This window comes from Anser anser, assembly GCF_964211835.1.
Source record: "Anser anser genome assembly, chromosome: 1".
NCBI classification, from domain to species: domain Eukaryota; kingdom Metazoa; phylum Chordata; class Aves; order Anseriformes; family Anatidae; genus Anser; species Anser anser.
This window is the reverse complement of record NC_139720.1, coordinates 79,058,357-79,076,947: the sequence shown is the minus strand read 5'-3', so window position 1 is coordinate 79,076,947 and position 18,591 is coordinate 79,058,357. Positions and strand designations below refer to the sequence as shown.

At 38.8% G+C, this 18,591-nt stretch overlaps 1 protein-coding gene across 19 annotated transcripts in view; it reads left to right on the top strand.

Moving 5' to 3' along the window:
• SOX5 (SRY-box transcription factor 5) overlaps positions 1-18,591 on the top strand; it is a 569,059-nt gene that overhangs the window by 474,509 nt on the left and 75,959 nt on the right. For all 19 annotated transcript variants that reach the window (XM_083818461.1, XM_083818460.1, XM_083818476.1 and 16 more), the window contains one exon: positions 4,307-4,392. In XM_083818461.1, the coding sequence (XP_083674587.1) occupies positions 4,307-4,392 (86 nt within the window). The remainder of the gene's footprint in view (positions 1-4,306; positions 4,393-18,591) is intronic.

Sequence of the window (18,591 nt, the reverse complement as noted above, 5' to 3'; positions counted from 1 at the left end):
CAGTGCATAAATTATCGGGAAAGAAGTTCTGGGTATGTTAGCGGAAGACGGACCAAAAGAAGGATAGAGAAATAGAGAATTGGCCCAGAATTGAGGGTTGAGCTTTGCCTTCTTCCTTCCATAAGCCATGCCTGGTCCATGGCATTCTCCTTTGCTTACAGTGTGCACCAACACCTCCAATACACCCCATCAGCTCATCCAGGCTGACATATCCCATTCACTTCTTTACAAGCTTTATCACTGGCACAAACTTACTTCTGTGCTCTTTTCAAGTAGTCAGTCTTGACTAATTATGTTCTTCAAAGTAAAGTCACAGGGTAGCTGGGGAATGACTATGTATAACAGAAGAATTTGTCAGCTAATGAAATAATTTTTATCATGTTCTTGCAATAAAAATCCCAGCCTTTGACCTGCTCCAGATTTTACCATATATTGTGCTAAAGAAAAAACAACAGCAACAAAACTCTCTGATGCTTATTTTATAAGAAAAGGCCACTCAGAATAAGAGATGGAACATGAAAGAAATGCACAAAATGTTTCTTTTGATAGCTGAAAGATTCAGAGAGGTACACTCCTGCCTGTGTGCATTAGTGGATTAACAGCGAATTTTGTGAGTTGAAATGTAATATAATTGTTTGAGAATTTATTGATCTTTTCAGTGATAGAAGCTTGTGAATAACTTGGGAAATAGGTATTTCTAATAACTGTGTATCTTGCTTCACATTCCCGACATATTCCCAGAGCTTGGGAAAAAAAAAAAAAAAGTGACTTTTTACATCTAAAAATAAGATATTTACTGAAGTATTAACAAAATAGTTATGAAACACATTTCCCAGACTTCAGAATTAACTAAAACTGCCGAGAAAAAACCTTGTCTAATATGGGAAAAAAAATTAAGGACAGTAGAAAGAGATACCACATTCTAGAGTAGTAGCAAAGAGTGAGTAGATACATATTTATCAGAGGAGACTTGAAACCTTTGTTAGTACTTTGAGAGGTAGTAGTTGCTCCTGCGTTATGCGATGTGAGTATATGAGTGCTCCTCCACGTTCACATAGGACCTGGAACCTTCCCTTGGAAGGGCACTGGCTCAGGAGTTGTCTGTGGGTTTTCCACCGGGCAGTTGCATGACCTTGGATGAGGCATAGCATATTCCTCTCTTCTGTGCTTTGTCTCCTGTGGACGGTGAGCTCCTCCAGACAGAGGTGATCTTTTGTTAGATGTTTGTAGCGGGCAAGAACAGTGGAGCACTAACCCCGATGGTGCCTCTGCTCGTCATTGTGCATTCTTCCAACTCCATCGCTGCTGCTGCTGTGTCTGTACTGTGGGAGCAGTGACAGGGATGTACTGTGCTTAAATAGCACTTGTGAAAGATGTGGAGCACAGGCAGGGTGTATTTTTCTTCATAAGAAGAAATGCTAAACCCCTAAGTTAAGCATGAGATAGCAGAGGGTGTTCCCAAAGCGTAACGATGCAAAGATTCATGATGGACTACAGAAGCCTTTCAGATTTGATTTATATTTTTGTTCATTAAAAACATTTTGGAGTGCCAGAAATATGCAAAACCCATTGAAGAGTGAACTAACAAACAACTTACCTAGTAGACAGGAGAGCCTAGTTCTACACAGTTAAAATCAGTTTTTAGGATGAATTTAAGGTTTTTCCCTAGAATTACACCTCTGAAAAACTACATTAGCATGTATTGGTGTTGTAGGCTCCTGGACTTGCTTTCTAGACTTGTCCCTTAGGAGTCCATTGCTAAGGATGCCTAGGGAGGCATTCCCGTAAGCCACCAAATTCAGTGGTTGTGACTGTATGTGCATGACCATGGGGACTTCAATATATCTTATCTTATGAGTGCCTACCATGCCTACTAACTGTGCCTACTAACTATGAAATGAATCACAAAAAATAGGAATTAGTGCAACAGATAGGGTATGAGAATCCGCCTGGCTGTTTAGGGAGCTGAAAATAGTGAGATTGATTAATTGTGCATGAGGTTGTGGGAGACTGGGCTGAGGCTTATACATGTGTATAGAGAAATGGGGAACATGGGACTACACATGGAGTAGTTAATCTTTTAATTTGTATGTTTTAATATGTATTAACTTGTAACTGTAAATTTAATGTAAAATAACATTCTAGTGAGCATCGTTTCCTGTGTTATTCTCTTTGCATTTGAGAAAGTAATCGTCTTATGTTCTTTTATGGCTGGTACTTGTACAAAACATCCTCTTCTAGAGAGGAGTCTTTTAGAATGATACTGGGCTTAGCCTTTGAGCTACTAGTGGTGTGGAAGCAGCTGAACATCATTCACGTTAAATCTTTCTTCTCTCTTTCTTCTCCACATCTTCATATATTTAAGGCCCCTTTCTTGGGTCACAGGATAACTCCTGAGAAAATTTCAAGTCAGAGAAATTTTTCATGCGATCTGTGATATGAAATGGAAAGTATACACCTCAGTTAAAGCAAAAGGAAAGCAGAAAATATTAAGCAATGGCATCCTCTGGGAAAACAAACAAATAACCACAACAACAACAACAACAAACACAAATCAGGGAATCTGCTGCCCATTGATAATAAATACATAAAATAATAAAATGATAAATAAATAAATTAGAGAGCTGTGGCCTGGTGCTGGTGCAGGGACTTTTGTGAATGAGGATGCTTGGGTCAAACTTTGGATTCCCATTGCTTCACTAGGTAGCATTGAAAGACTGTGAGGCTTCAGTCAGCAAAGCATTATTTAAGATGTTCTCACATATAAGTAGACATGCTCTTTGAGGTTAAGTATCTGTTAAAATGCTTTCCCAGCCTAGTTTTTTTCTGGCCCTCCATCTCTAGAAGTCAAAGTATTTAATTTGTAACAGGAGATCAAAATCAGCGAATGAAAAGACCTCTGTAAAGAACATAGCCTTATAAAAGGGAAAAAATAAACAATAGCAGTTTTCCTGAACTAGTATACGCCAACATGGCTTATTTCTAACATTTTAAAAACACGAGGTGTATTTCTTTGCCTTTGTTTTCTGTGTCCTGTAACTTAGGTTTGATACCATTATAACTTTAATTCAGTAATAGCTAATGATTGTACAGAACAGCTTGCATTGCCTTCTTAATTTGTCTTTTTCCCCAGTTCACTTTTAAAAAGTACAATAAAGGAGGAAAAGTTTTAATCTCTCTCTCTAATAAAATGTATTGAAATATTTAGCTAGATTTTCTTGATAAAACATCTTCACTTTTCTGTAGTCTCTTTTGAAGTGACTTTTTTAATGCTACAGAAGTCATGCATGCTACCAGAACATGGGGACAAACAGAAATCAAGGATCTGGTGATCCTTGTTTGAGTGAAAAGTACTTAAACATTTTATCATTTGGAGAAGCAATATGATGCATGTAGCATTTTGTGTGTGTGTGTTTTACTTTTTTAACAGTTTTATTAACAGATTTGTTGGGGAGTTAGCATGAAGTTTATTTTAACAAATGGGATAAATAAGTAGTGAATGCTTCATAACATTAAAACTTGCCTGTCTCCATCTTAATTTTTGCCACCTCAGGTGATATTCCTTTATAAATGCCTGCAACTTTTGCTTAAGCTTTTACTAGCTCCCTTTATCTTGCTCTGTACAGCAAAACCCTTACTAAAGCTAAAACAGTTTTCACTCAAAAGCAAAACTGAATCACAAGTCATGAGGTGGAGTTGGTGTGGGGATATCACAGGCTTGTCTCTGATGTACTCCACATGCTTCTTCCTGTTACAGGCTCAAACCCTGAAAGTGCAAAGCAAGGCTTTTTTCTCACACAAAAGAAAACCCGGTAGTGAGGGGAGTGCCACTCCTGATCTGTGTGAGGCTCGGTTTACTAACAGTGACCAGAGTTTGATTAACTCCATGTTACAGACAAGCTTGTAAATTTGTCCCCTTCTAATGCTGTGATCTTATCAAGGTTGTACTGTTTTCCTTTTCTTGTCCTGCACCTCCATCTTCTTTCTTTCTTCCTTCTTTTTTTTCTTTTTCTTTTTTTTTTGAAGTGCAGCCTTCTGATCAATGTGCACTTTTTTTTCCATTTCCCTAAATACATCATGAAAAAGGATGAGGTTTCCGCCTTAATTGCTTGTGCCTTTTATTCACATTTCTCTCTCAGCCAGAATTGTGAAAAGAGTGTTAGTAAAAGGCTGCACAATAGAGCTTTTCATTAGGCCTCAACAAGGCACACAAAAGAAGGCTTTTGGAAGGAGTGAATGCAGGACTTTAATTTGCAGGTGGAGAGCAGATAAAAGGTGCTGACGCCTCTATTATTCTCTTACTTAGGTGACCCCTACCCCGTTCAGCTGATCCCGACTACCATGGCAGCTGCTGCTGCAGCAACGCCGGGCTTAGGCCCGCTCCAACTGCAGGTAAGTCCGGCAGCAGGTGGCAGAGCTGCAGGTTCCCCACATGCGGTAAGCGGTTCTTTGCTTCCCTCGGCGCACAGTGGCGTGAGCGGGTTTGTTGGTCCGCGCTCTCCAAACAAAATTGGCATCTGAAGCGAAATAATTGTCAGTCTGTGTTTGTTTTCCTCATACCTTTAGGGAACTTTTCGTTACCTTTCTGTATTTGTATCGCCAATCTAACCACGGGTAGGTTGGCACGTCAGATTTTAGCAAGCCGGTGTGTTAGTTGGCCCCTTCCATCAGACTTTCTAAGGCAGGCTGTGCAGGCTGCTGGGTTGTAGACTCACGCCGTACCACAGAAAAGCTCTGTCCTGACAAGCACTTATAAACTGCTTAAAAGTCACTTAACGTGATTATGGCCTTTTAGGCTGTAAGCCTTTAAGTGCAACAACTGGCCCCTCCTGACGTGTTTCATGGGACGCAGCACATATTAGTCACTGCTGTAGCGCAGATAACTAGTGATTATACTAATTTAACGTAGGCAATTATAAAACAGGTGGAAGGGCACGAAAGAATCTTTTTTTGAGCTATGTTAAAGAGTATGCCTGCTGGCTAGATGTATGGGATTCAAAACTCCCAATATCATTCTAAATTTTGGAGATTTTAGGGTGCTGTCCATGGGTCTTAATGATAGTGGTGCAGATGTTCCTCAGCTGTTCCTGATCAGCCCCCCAACCCTCATCAAATTGTTGGAATTAAGAAAATTTGATGTCCGTGTCCACACATTTACTTTGCTGGTAGGATAAACCTAGGTAAAATTTAGGATTAAAATTAAATCAAGTTCCAAATCATCTCTAGTTCTGCACAATCCTGATTGACGCTCTTTTGTAAGAAAAGAAAACAAAAAAACACATGCTCTCCATTGCTAATTTGTTTCCCTGCTCATGATTATTTGCCAAGTCACATGCAACAGAGAGCTTTATACCTGCTAGGAAATGCTCAGCATTTATAAACAGTGTGTGTAAAATGCATTCTCAAACTCAGTTTGGCCAGCATCAGTATGAAGTAGACTCTGTAGAACATTAGATATTTCAGTTGTTTGGCCAGCACATGAGAGCGTGGGACATAATGCTGGGGAAGATTTTTTTTTTTTTCATTTTTACACAGCCAGCGGAAGTTAGCTGAGTTTCACAGAAATAGCTGCCAGTGTGTAAGCTGACACATTCCATGCACCACAGAGGTTAATACATTCATTCCTATTGTGCCTTTGTATGAAAAGCTACACTGTCTGTGTGTTAGTTTCTGATTCTGTGAGTTACAAATACTGTAGGCGGCTTAAGAATCATGGGAGCCATAAAAGTCATCCCTCTGAAATGAATTTTGAGGAGTAACGTCAGTATTGAAAAAGTACTTATAATAGCCAAACACACATGAACACACATACGGAAGGAAGAGGGGGGAAAACTGAAAAACAAAAAAGGAGCTAGCTAGGAATGAGAAAAAAAAAAAAAGAGGTTTAAGTCTAATTCTTATTTATGCAGTCATTTAGGGTAGTCCTAAAATAATGCATCAGTGCTCCGGTAAGTTAGGAGGATGGTTTACTTTCATTTCAGGACCAGCTTTGGGCTATATCCCTGCATGTGGTGGGCTGAAGTGTTCTGATTAAAATGGGCTTTATCACAATGACAATTTCCTTATAAGAAGGTGGGCTTTGTGCAAATGTGACTGACTTTATAAATAACTTAAGATGAGTTTAGGTTGTGAAGAATTTGGAAACCTTACAGTCTTTGTGTTTCTGTGTAAAGGAGAATGTTGAAAGGAAAGTATTGACCAAATTCACCTATGTTGTTTTGCTGCATGTTATTTAGTCTGGGAGAGTTTGGCAGCCAGTTAGTGGGAGAGGTTCAAACTGCTACCTCTGTAGACTCCTTCAAATCTTTCACATTTGATCTTTAGGGGTATGTATTGGTAGGAAAAAAAAATAAAATCCAGTTTTATTTCTTCACATCTAACAGTGGTTTTAGCTATCCCTGTAACCTGATAGAAATTGGACATGCCTCTAATTTTTTGGTGCCATTTGGAAGAGTTAGATAGGCTAGATGCTTAGAGAAAGATTTTTCAATAAAGCATTTGAAATGGACTCTCACCCATACTAACATGGCTGGAGCTGAATCTAAGGGCAAATCACATGAAGATTATTTTGACCTTATTTGGGAAGACTTGGTGATGCAGAGTGTAGCTGCTGGCCTAAAAGCATTGTGCTTTCTGAACTCTGTTCAAATTCAGTTTAGCTCTTTGGTGCTTGTTTCTTCAGGATGCTTGTCGTTATTAACTGTCCAAAGCCACCTGTAAATGGTATGAGTGAACGTGCAGCCATTATAGTGTCTTTCAAGAAGGAACTCTTCTTCAGAAATTCACATACATTATATATAACCATAGTGTTCTCTACAAACCCTCTGTCCTCTGGTCATCAGACAGTAGAAGGTCAGAAAAGTACAATGTTCCATCTATTCTCGTTTTTCTATCTTCCCTATCACTCATCTTTCAGGCTTCATATACTAAAAGCAGTGGTATTCAGGGGAGATCAAACAACTCGACACAATGCACGTTTCGTTGCTCCCAGCAAAATTTGGTACACAGCAGTATCTCAGTGAAGACAAAGCCAAGGAATTTTTCTTGTTTGTTTGTCTAGTGATAGTAAACATGCCTTTGTTATTTCATTAGAGAATTTTAAATCAGGGCATGACTTTAGTAGTATACTGTGAGATCAACAGGAAGTACTTTTCTATCCCTGGATGTCAAAATTGAATTTTCTTTTTATAAATGAAATGCGGAATGTATTTATAGAAGAACAGCTAACATCTGATTGTTTTCCTGTGGCAAAGGTACCCTTTGTCAGTGAAATGTAATCTCTCATTTTGAAATGCCCTGTTGATTCCCACTGACAGGTTCGTAGTCTGAAGCCCTCCATTTCTCTTCTCGCCTTTAAGTTCCCACTGGGGCATACTGATTTTGTCATCTGATATCTGCCACAATTAGCCATACACGATTGCCTTTATTTCCAGTATCCACAGAGAGACTAATGACTCAGTAAGAATGGAAGCTAAACCTTACGTTGTTAGATGTTGGGAAAGGGACAGATGTTTGGAGCCATGTTGGAGAAGCTGGAATTAATGTGATGCATGCTTGAACCTGTTCTGTGATAAAGAGCTATCAACCCTGCGTATTCAGTCATACCTACATATAATGACAAAATGTTGTTTGAAAAAAAAGAGCTTTTAGCTTTCCTCTGTTAATGATAATATTCAGTCCCAAACTGTGAGAAATATCATTTTAAAATATACTTCCATTGCAGTGAAATCCTTCTTGGTTTGCAGGTGAGTTTCTTATGTTGATTTTTGACCTGTAAATTTTGTATGGTCTTGTTCTTAAAGAGCAATGCGATGTGGTGATTTTGTGCCAGATAAATGAGAACAAAACTGAACATTGTCTTGCCGCTGTGTTTTACTAAATAAGGCTAATGAATTGAAAGTTCTGTTGTATGCCTTATCTGAACATGATATTTTTCTATATGGTTCAGCAGATGAGAGAATTAAATTCCTCTGTCTTGATGATCAACGTTCATAGCTATATGCATAGATACCATGTGACGGGTTTTATACAACGTAAATACTAAGTTGGTACTGAAGTGATTATTCTAATACCAGTTGTCTTAGCATAGCTAGTATGAAACAGACATTTCCAGAAGTCAGAGGAAATTCAGTAAAAAATTATATCTCTTTTTTTTTTTTTTCCCTAAGAAAAAACAACAACTGAGAGCTTTCTGAGTATTTCAAAATATGGGACATAATAGCCTGATCTAAAAATTGAGAGGGATCTGCACCACTGGGAGTGCAAATGGTTTGGACTTCCCAGATTTTTTGTTTGATAACCAGGCAGTAACAATGACTGATTAACTGGCAGTAATACAGATGTTGTATATACCCATAACTGTACTGAAAGATAAAGCTGGATATATAATGACAGCTGCCAGTGTACTGTTACTATATGGACATTTTGTGTCCATTCAAAACAATACAGCAAATTGATATAAAACAGACTTCCTTCAAACATCTGCTCTTGGAAAAAACACCCCAAAACATTCTGAGTGCCCACATACAAACTTTCTTCCCTCTTCATCTTAGCATGAAATAAAGAGAACATCATGGTTATTGGTGGTTGTGTTCAACATTATGAGCAAAGCTGTCTTTGTTCAGTTAAAGGTGGCCTACTGGCGAGATGGGGAGGGACTCGTTATCAGGAAATATAGTGATAGTACAAGGGGTAGCAGTTTTCAACTGAAAAAGGGTAGGTTTAGATAAAAGGAAGAAATTCTTCACTATGAGGGTGGTGAGGCATCAGAATAGGCTAACCAGAGAAGCTGTGAGTGCCCCATCCCCAGAAGTGTTTAGGGCCAGGCTGGATGGGGCTTTGAGCAACCTGCTCTGGTGGGAGGTATCCCTGCCCATGGAAGGGGGATTGCAACGAAATGGTCTTTAAGGTCCCTTCCAACCCAAACCATTCTATGATTCTATGGTTAAATAGAACCTTGTGTCAGCTTACAAGTGTGAAGGTATTTTTAGCTGGGTCTCAATTTTGAAGACCAGCCGTTTGAGGAATCCTGGTTGGTTCTCTTTAGCTATTTATATGAAGATGATGAGCAGGTTTAGAACTCAAACCTATCTGAAACAATAATTCTGCCAAATTTTTTACACTGCACTTTCTTTGCTAAGTACTTTGGTAATGTTTTTTCTTCTACTACAAACCTGTTCTTTTCAGTGGTGTGGGAAGATGCATACCAAGGACTGAACTTCAATGGAATTTAGCATATATAGTGTGGACCACATTTTAAGAAGAATTTGGGTCACATGTAGGCATTGACATACCTGGCTAGATTTTCAGAAAATTTAAACCCATTTGGAGTTTGAGTGCTTCTTAAAATTGTTCATCTTGATGTTATTTAGGTGTCTGACTCTATCTAAATTTTGGTTTGGAAAATCTTGCCTCTAGGTGTCTTAAGGGTCACATAATCATCTGTGGTCTCCATGTTTGTTTTGCTTGAAGGAAATGAAAAATGATAGAGCTACTTAACAAGTATACAGTGAGTGATTGAAGACAGACTGTTCCAGTAGTCATATGACTTGCATTAAACATGTGTTACCTATGAAAGAAAAATAAAGCATGAAGACTGCCTGCTCAGTCAGATACTGTTTTTTCTTCTGGACTAGCTGCCTTTTGGCTTCTGCACCACTGCTAGGATGAGCTACATCTCTCCACTTGCCAGTTCAGGTTACTTCACTAAAGTATCTCCTTAAGTTTTGTTTGAAATGTTGCTGATGATAGAACTTCCCCTCTCTTTTTAAAGAGATGGCAATATATTTTCATGCATTAATTGACAAGCACATTACTTTTCTTTTTTTTTTTGTATATCTCTTACTGATTTCTTACTATGATCTGTAGACATAACCAGTTTTGACCAGATGAAGCAGTTGGACTTCCAGTGTTACAACACCTCAAATTTGTGAAACAAGGCCCTGAAAAAAAACCTTATGAATGCGCTAGTGATACATCTAAATACTGAAAGCTTGACTCTTTCCTTGTATTGGGAGCCAACTTGCCAGAGCTGCCATGACATACCACAGAATGGTTGAGGTTGGAAGGGGCTCTGAAAATCATCTAGTCCAACGTCCCTGCTCAAGGAGGGACACCTAGAACAGGTTGCCCAGGACCATGTGAATCATTTCTGATTGAGAAGAAACGTCTGATGCCCCATTATTGTTGTTACTGAATGCAGCCAAGAGCCACCAATACTTTATCCATTATTCATTTGCTTTTCAATCTACATTTATGATCTCTTTGGGCTATTACTGTAGTTATTTGCCTTCAGGAAGGTAAACTCTTCCGTAGCATTGCAAGATTATTCCTTCTATTTTCTGGGCAGCATCTAACTTTAAGCACCTTCTAAGTTGTCTTTTCAATAGTGAGAGTCAATATTCTTTCCGTGTTTGCTTTTCTTCTTTACCTGTTCTCATTAATAGGACTCTGGCTTAATTTGTAGGGAATGAATCATTAGTGCACAATTTAATTACAATATTATAAAGCTCAAGCAATCCACTTAAGCATAAAAAAGTAGAATTAGGTTTTCACTGTGAGCACACACATCTGGGGAAAAAAACAGCAAAGTATATAAAAAGCAACATTTCTCATTAGCATAACCAAAAGATGGTAGTTGTCCATCTGCCATTAGTTCAGTGTATTGCAATGCTGTTTCTGATGGCCGTCACAAACAATGATAATAATAGGAGTAATAAAACAACATAATATGTATACATTTTTGTTGGATGCCCTTTTAAATAGTTTTTTTTAATTGTTGCAGTCATGCAGATTCTATACTCCCTGCTTCTGCCCACCAATTGTTTCTGACATTGTAAGTGAATGTGTTGGCCACAAGATATTTGCCACCTGTTCTGCAAATGAGTTGCCAAAATGGACATTTAAAAAGAGATTACTGAAGACCAACTTTCAGTTTTTTAGCTAGAGAAATGGAGCTTAGTGCGCTTCATGTAAGTGAAACTAGAGCCATTTAAACTGGATTACAATCTCTGTGTGGTGGGGGAAGTTGTTTTCAAAAATTTGAGCTTTCCATGATGTATTTTTTGTTATTAAGTGTTAGTCGTGATTATAAAATATTCATTAAACTGTATAAGCAACGTTTGGGGTGAGGAGCTATTGATTGTCTTGACCATTTTTGAGCAATCCCTATGTTTTTAAACAGAAAAAGTTCCTCTCCATTATCTCAAAGGCAAGTCTCACAACACCAGGATGCAACTAGTCCTCACTTCAAGGATACCTGCTGAGAGCTAGAGAGTGCGATAGATTGTATAAAAGCATGAACCACAGAACATATCAGTCCAAATAAATCTTGTTCATGGTGGGTAAATACGCTTTATAGTTGGCATCTAAATAGCCCATATTTGCCTTTGATATGAACATATACAATTTTACAGGTAAAGTCAGTATCTCTTATCAAAATAGATGTGAATGAAAAACTTGATCACGTCATTTGATCAGAATCCAACCAGCTTCTGAAAGACAAACATTATGACAGAATATATATAAAGACTTTGTATTTTATTGAGCACTGTGAGTGTCTGAACATATGCACAGTGAACATTTACAGGCAGTAAATACACATGGTAAAACAATATCATGGCTACTCTGTGGGTTGTCAGATTGTAACTCCCTCCCCAGCCCTCCAGGGGAAAGAATTAGCAATGGTAGCATATTCATTTTATCTACATTAACAGTCTTTTCTGCATAACTTTCAGATTCCATCCATATCTATGAGAAATGAAAGACTGAAAAATGACCGGCCTATCTTCCTTTCGGTTGTAACTCAGGCCTGCTGTTTGCTAGCAGACCTCTCTCTGCATGAGTGAGTTTTCTTGTAGGTTAAATAGACTGAATTCTCTCTTCCCCCTCCCTCTGACCCTGAGCCTGCAGGGCAGACAGACAGAAGCACACATATGATTAATACAGCACAGCTGCAGTAGTGACACATTTGCATATGTATTAATAGAGGTAAAAACAACAATTCAATTACATACAGAGACATTCTGCATATTAAAGAACATATGCAAATAGGCCTGGAAAAAGTGCAGCCAGTATTTTCTCTGACTTTCCTGAGCCTAGCATGAGAGGCTTTCCTAGGCTAGCATGAGAGCCTAGCAGTTTACAAGAAATCCCCTTTAGGAAGAACCTGTTACAAGATGCTTATACAGCTATTACTCCCCCCACCAGGTTCCCAGAAGGAGTTTGACATTTGGACAATGGAACTAGCACAAGCAATGTTTTTTCCATGTTATTTTGTATTTACCAGCCTTCAGCTTCATATTGTTGTCTCTTTCCATATAATCCACAGCATGCAGAAGCCCATTCCTTTGCGTCATCTTCCATACACACACATTTATTCTGTTTTTCTTTCTCCTCATCTCTTGGGTTGTTTCCATTTTATTTTGTCCTTTGTTTCAAGCTTTCTCTTACCTTCTTGACTTATACAAATTAGAAAAAAACGGTACATTTCTGTACCTTTTTCTTGTAGTGACCTTAAATGTCTCATACTAGTATGTTTTCTATGGTTTCCTGCTAGGGGGCCTTTAAATACTTTTAATGGGACTGAAAGGTGACTCAGAAAAGTTAACCTGTTGCAAATAGGCTTTTATGTCATGATACTTGGTCGTTGACTCTGCTAAGAAGGTGGTGGAGGTCTCAAACCAAAAAGGTTGAAAATAAATAGCTCATACCACGGGTGATGTGATTACCATCTTCAGGTCTGGTACAGGGTCTGATTCTAGTGGTGGAAGCAGATGTTCTCTAAATCTGATGGCAGTTGAATAGGGAGTAGTTTTAAGCATCTTCAGGTTGAAAGTATTTCAGCATTGGAACTTAGACTGTAAGAAGGCTTATGTAGGCTATAAATAGTTTCATTAGCTTGAAGTTATTCCTAATGTTTGTGTTGTAACTAAAACACTGAGTGTACCTATGGCATGTATTAGGTGTACACACTCAGTGTATTTCCTCACACAGGCCATTCACACACTGATATGTAACAAAATATTAGGCCATGATACCTACCCAGTGCATTAATTTCGGAAAAGAGTGATATTTGACATCATCCTCTGTAGACTGATAGAGCTCTGTTTCAACTTGGAAAGAGATAACAAGCCACTAAAAACTTTCAGAAGCCTGGTAATGCCATTAAGATGCCCAACTGTAATGTTTGGGTGGCAATACCTGTGTTTTAAGCAGTCTAAATTACTGGCCATTTGTTTGAAATGTCTCTGTGGTGTGAGCAGGGGAAAAATAGGTCATGCAAGAAAGCGTGCGTAACTGTCTGGCAAGCATACTTGCGAGGTCAGGTCATCCTTAATTTCTTTTCTCTTGTAAAAATGTTACACTTCTTTCTTTTTGGGGTTAGCCTGACAGACGGAAGCAGATTACTCCTTGATTATTTATAAGGCATTAATTTTAGATGAATATTGCTGAAGTAACTGACATCATAAGTAGTTTTAGCAGCCTGCAGAAGAGTCTGTCTACAGATTGGAATATGACAGACTTCACTTACACAACGTCCTGTCTAGGACAAAGTCTGAAGTATTTGCAAGAAGAGAAAGCTTGAGGAATAGAGGAATATCTATCAGCTAAAACTTTATTTTTCTGTGTGATACAGTTGGGGCTTTGGTAGGTCGGAGTGATGCTGTCAGTGGTGTGCGTTCAGCCAGCTGCATGACAAAACCTGTATCAAAATAGCAGCAATGGCAACACCTGTCTGCCAGACTCTAAAAGGGGGGTAAAAAAAAAATCTGAGAGATGTCTTACAAAGTATGTTCTGTTGAGAAAGAGGAAGACGGACACTTTGGTACATATACCTTGGGACAATCTAAACAATGCATCTGTACAATGGCAGCAGAGTAAACTTGTGAAGTGTTTGTGTTTTACTGAGCATGGTGTTTAATGCCTTTATTTTTTTTTAATTAGTTCTCCCTGGAAAGGTCTGGATTAAAAATCTGGTAACAAAACCAAAAAAACATTTTTTATTTTTTTTTTTTTTTACTTTGTGCCCTTTGCACATTCCAGACACTGGGTTTTGAAATAGTTGGCTTACGCTACTGTTTTTCCTATTATGTTGTTTGCTCTTCAGAGGGATATTGCTGAAAAGATTATATAATCATGCAAATAAGATTGTATAATCCTGAGCAAACTGTCTGTGCGGGGGGAGAAACGTGAAACCACACTGAGTGAGGTTTGGCTGGCTCTGAAACCATAAACTGGGGGTTTATTGGCCTCCTATAAAACATGAAAGCTGCACTTAGACTAGTGAATTTTTTCTGGATATTTTTGGAATTCATTGTCTTCATGCTGAGCTTTGCCAATAGTGTGTGCATTTACAATGCCTCAGCAGAACCTTGTGACAGATGAACACACAGGAAAACCACAGATCACTCACGTGCACACTCTTCAAAGCTTGCAGAATAATGCTACAAATAACAACAGTGAGAAAAGCTGACTTACAGAAAACCAACTTCTTGCTAAAACTCAGTTAACTCCTACAGGTCCACAAATCAGCTTGCTATGTTTTATGCATCCCAAAAGTTAACACAGAAAGAAGTTCTTTCTTGAAATCTTACTAGCTCAGTTGTACTTAGGTCATATGACATGGTGTGTTGTTATATGCAGGTTGGTATAATATATAAACTTATAAGAATTTGGATTTATTTCCTCTTTCTTGCTACAGTCATGTTTTTTTTTTTCTCTGTTTTAGATCATTTCAAATTGACAAGGCAGAATGGGATAGAAACATACAAACAGCATAGTAAATGTATAGACAGGGAGGGTATCTCTGGCCAGCGATATACATTGCAAACAAGAACAACAGTGCAATCCATTAAAAGCTCTTGGGCTCTTATTCTTGTCCTGTTTTTCTTGCATCTGATTCCTTTCTATGGGTAACAGTTACCAGTGAGGATATTTTAGCATCTTTTATGGATGGAGGTTAATATTAGGCACAGTTTGAAATTGTGAAAAATCTGTAGTTACTGTAGACCATAAATCTATGCTATAGACAACAAACCTCTGAGGTCAGGATTCTTGTTCTGTTTGTTTTCTTTCCGAAGTCAGCAATTGAACTTACCTCAGTAGAAGATACTGTAGTATCTGGAGATGAAACTTTCAGAGTGTTGAACTTACTTATTCTGGTGTGTCTGGACAATATAAATCTGTTCCTGAGGTCAGGTCAGAGTGCAGTTATTTCCCCAATACCCTAGAATCAGTTTCCTCAAATGCCTTTCCTCCTTTCAGAGTGCTTAGTGTTTTCCACTCCAGTGGATTTTGTAAGATCAATCTGAACACAAAAATGTGGAGGCAATAGTACCTGTAGATCCTCCTGGTCCTCAAGGCAAGCTTTTATGTTTGTAACCCACATGAGCCCTACTGGCCTCTTGAATTAAGAGTCTAATTGCTCGACTAGCCTCTACGTATCCTTTCCACCTTGCAGAACTGATTTATTTATTTGCTGTTTTTAGCAATGGTCTGTTTCACTTCCTTTCTGCTCATTGATAGCTAAGGAGAAAAGTGTTGCAAGCTCCTGGATTTGCATTCCTTAACTCCTTAGCTATTGAGGCCAGTCACATCACAAATAATTTACCCGACCAGAAACATACAGCAAATTTGCTAAGTCATCCCAGAGGCTTACAAACTCCAGAATTACAGGGAGCAGGGCTGTCAGCACAAGCTACCACTTGAGTTGTCTTTGCCTATTGGACTAATAAATAAATTGGACTAATATATAAATTAAACACAAAACAAAATAAAGAAGCATGTGTACAGGAAAGAAAAACACTTCAAAAAGTCACTGTGTTTTTAAGCAGGGAGAAGCCTTGGAATCACTATCCTAGGATTATCAGCACAACAGGAGGAAACCTGGGGACTGTTGTGTCATGGCTTTTTTCACCTCCTTCATATAGGTACAGGATCTGTTTCTCCCGAGCAGGCCCAGGATTGCTAGTTTGTGTTCAGAGAGTGAGGTATGTTCCTTGGAGATGTGGGGTGCCACGAGGGGTGGTTTCCATCCTCCTGCCTGATGCACTCAGGGGTCTGAAAAGCTGAGTCTCTGTCTACATCCCTATGGGTGCTGTGCTGGGGAAGGCAGCCTGACCCTCAGGACATCTGCATGGCAAGGCCAGCATCACCCCTGCCCTTCTGAAGGTGAAATGTCCATTCCTTAACTTATGCTTCTGTCCACTATGGAGTGTGAAAATAGCATTTGGCAGCAAAGCATTTTCTTCTTCTTCTCCTAATTTTTCTTTTCCCTTTGTGGCTTGAAACACTCTTTACAAATTATAACAGTGTGTTCTCCGTTAATGCACCAAAACATTACAGCTTGTGATAGTGTTATTAAAGTGTTTTGGGCCATTACCATAAAATACAGCAGCATATTTATTTCATTAAGGGAACCAAATGGATCTAGCTGAATTTGGCAAAAGAACATGGCTGAAGTCCTATTTCATCTCTGATGTTGATTTTACAGTTAAACTCTGAACTTCTGAAAATTAGAAAATTCAAGAAAGAAACACTAATAGATGTGTTACATTTTGTAGTAGGTTAAATTGGCCTTAAATATCTCTTATTTTTCCCACAGTAGTTCTGCATTACTATCTGATCAATATTCCAGTATTTACTTTGCAAACTTGGGGCTTACTGATGTTTAGGGCAAGCAGTATGTCATATCACAGAATGGTTGAGGTTGGAAGGGACCTCTGGAGGTCACTTGGTTCAGCCCCACTACTCAAGTAGGGCCACCTAGAGAAGGTTGCTCAGGACCATGTCCAGGTGGTTTTTGAAAATCTCCAAGGAGGGAGACTCCACAGCCTCTCTGGGCAGCCTGTGTCAGGCTCAGCTGCCCACACAGTACGGAAGTGCTTCCTGATGTTTAGATGGAACATCGGAACATCCTGTGTTCTAGTTCATGCCCATTGCTTCTGGTCCCAGCACTGGTCATGTAATGCACATAAAACTTATTTCAACTTGCTGTCTTGCAGTGTCACTAATAGCTGCCTTGGAATATAGTTCCTATTAGGCTAATCAACTCTATTCTCATTATTATGGCAGCCTTGTTTCTTGCTATACACTAGTCTGATATACTGGTGGCAAAAGTAGTTCGGACAGATTATATTAATGTCTATGTGGGAAAGATATTTAAAGAGGCCTGAAGGGATTTGGGAGCCCGACAATAATTAATTTCTTATGGTGGCTTTGAAAATAAGATATGCAACATTCACACTTAATTCTTCCTCTTTTCCACAGCTGTTCTATTTTTCCTGAGATTCCTTTTGTGGAAAGGAAACAGTCATTACAATTATATCAGAATATTTCATCGAGAGGTGGCATTCATTTCGTAACTCAGTTTTCAGTAGCTGCAATGAAAGATGCAAGTACGCAGCACTTCCTATCTCTAGTTCATGCTGGCCAAGCTCGCATTTGCGTGGTAGCTTGTGTTTGAGTACACGGTGCTTGCATCCACTTTCAGTGGGGAAAAAGAGAGAACTGGTATAATTTCCTAGCATTTTGTGTTGTGTGCTAGGTTGCCATATCCTGTATACTCTTGTGTTAGATTTTTGCTATTGCACAGGTAAGTGACTGTAATCAAATTGAACGTTCCCCTAAAAGCAATGTTGGTTACTCTGACTTGTATCATACTGTGTGGGCATGGGTGGATGAACTTGTATATATGACCTGAGGTCAGACAGGAAAAGTTAGAGAATCAAAAATGAGCTAGGGCACCTGCCTACTTAAAACTCTTTTAAGTGTTATGGTTAAATTTATGCATATTCTTAACTCTGATTTTTTTTTTTGTATCAGTTCACTTTCACTTAATTTCATTTCACTTCAGATTAATTGCTGCTCTGAATCAGGTCCTTAATGGATGTAGGATAGGTAGGCGGTTGCACATCAAATGTTCCTTTCATATCACACTGGGTGGCATTACAGGTTTGATTTCACTAAAAGGTATTGTTGCTCATGATCAAGCATGGAAAGGAATGAATACTAAAAAAAAAAAAAATTGAGGAAATGTTACATTTAAAAAAAAAAGAGCTGATATGTCACTTTGCTCATCGTCTATGAACTGAATAGACTTCTAACCCTTAAAATACTTTCTCCCCCCTTTCCTTTTTATTGCCTGGAATCTTAAGAGCTTTATCATTTGCAGTCATAAAATGAAAATATACACCAAACCCTCAAAGGGCAAGTATGAAATTAAATTATATTTGGGCAGCTGTAACCTTTTAAAACGATCAGATTCCAGTTAATGTATTTCTTCCTGTTCCGAGTGCTGCCATGGTGTTTGATGGTGGGAAGCAGTCCAAAGGGCATTGGGAGATAATAAATTCACTGGAAATTTCACCCTGAGGCGAGCCTCGATACACCAAGGCTTCCATTTAGCGGGACTGACCTAAAAATCTTGTCACATCCAAAGGTCACTTAGGTTGGGGTTGGTGTGTCCCATCTATCTTTCCCTGGTGCAAAGAATGACAGCTGAGCTCATAAACAGTCATCAGAATATGGAAGACAAGCAGGGGGAGAGTGAGGAGAGGGAGGAAGGATAATACAGCTGACAACTTCTTAGAT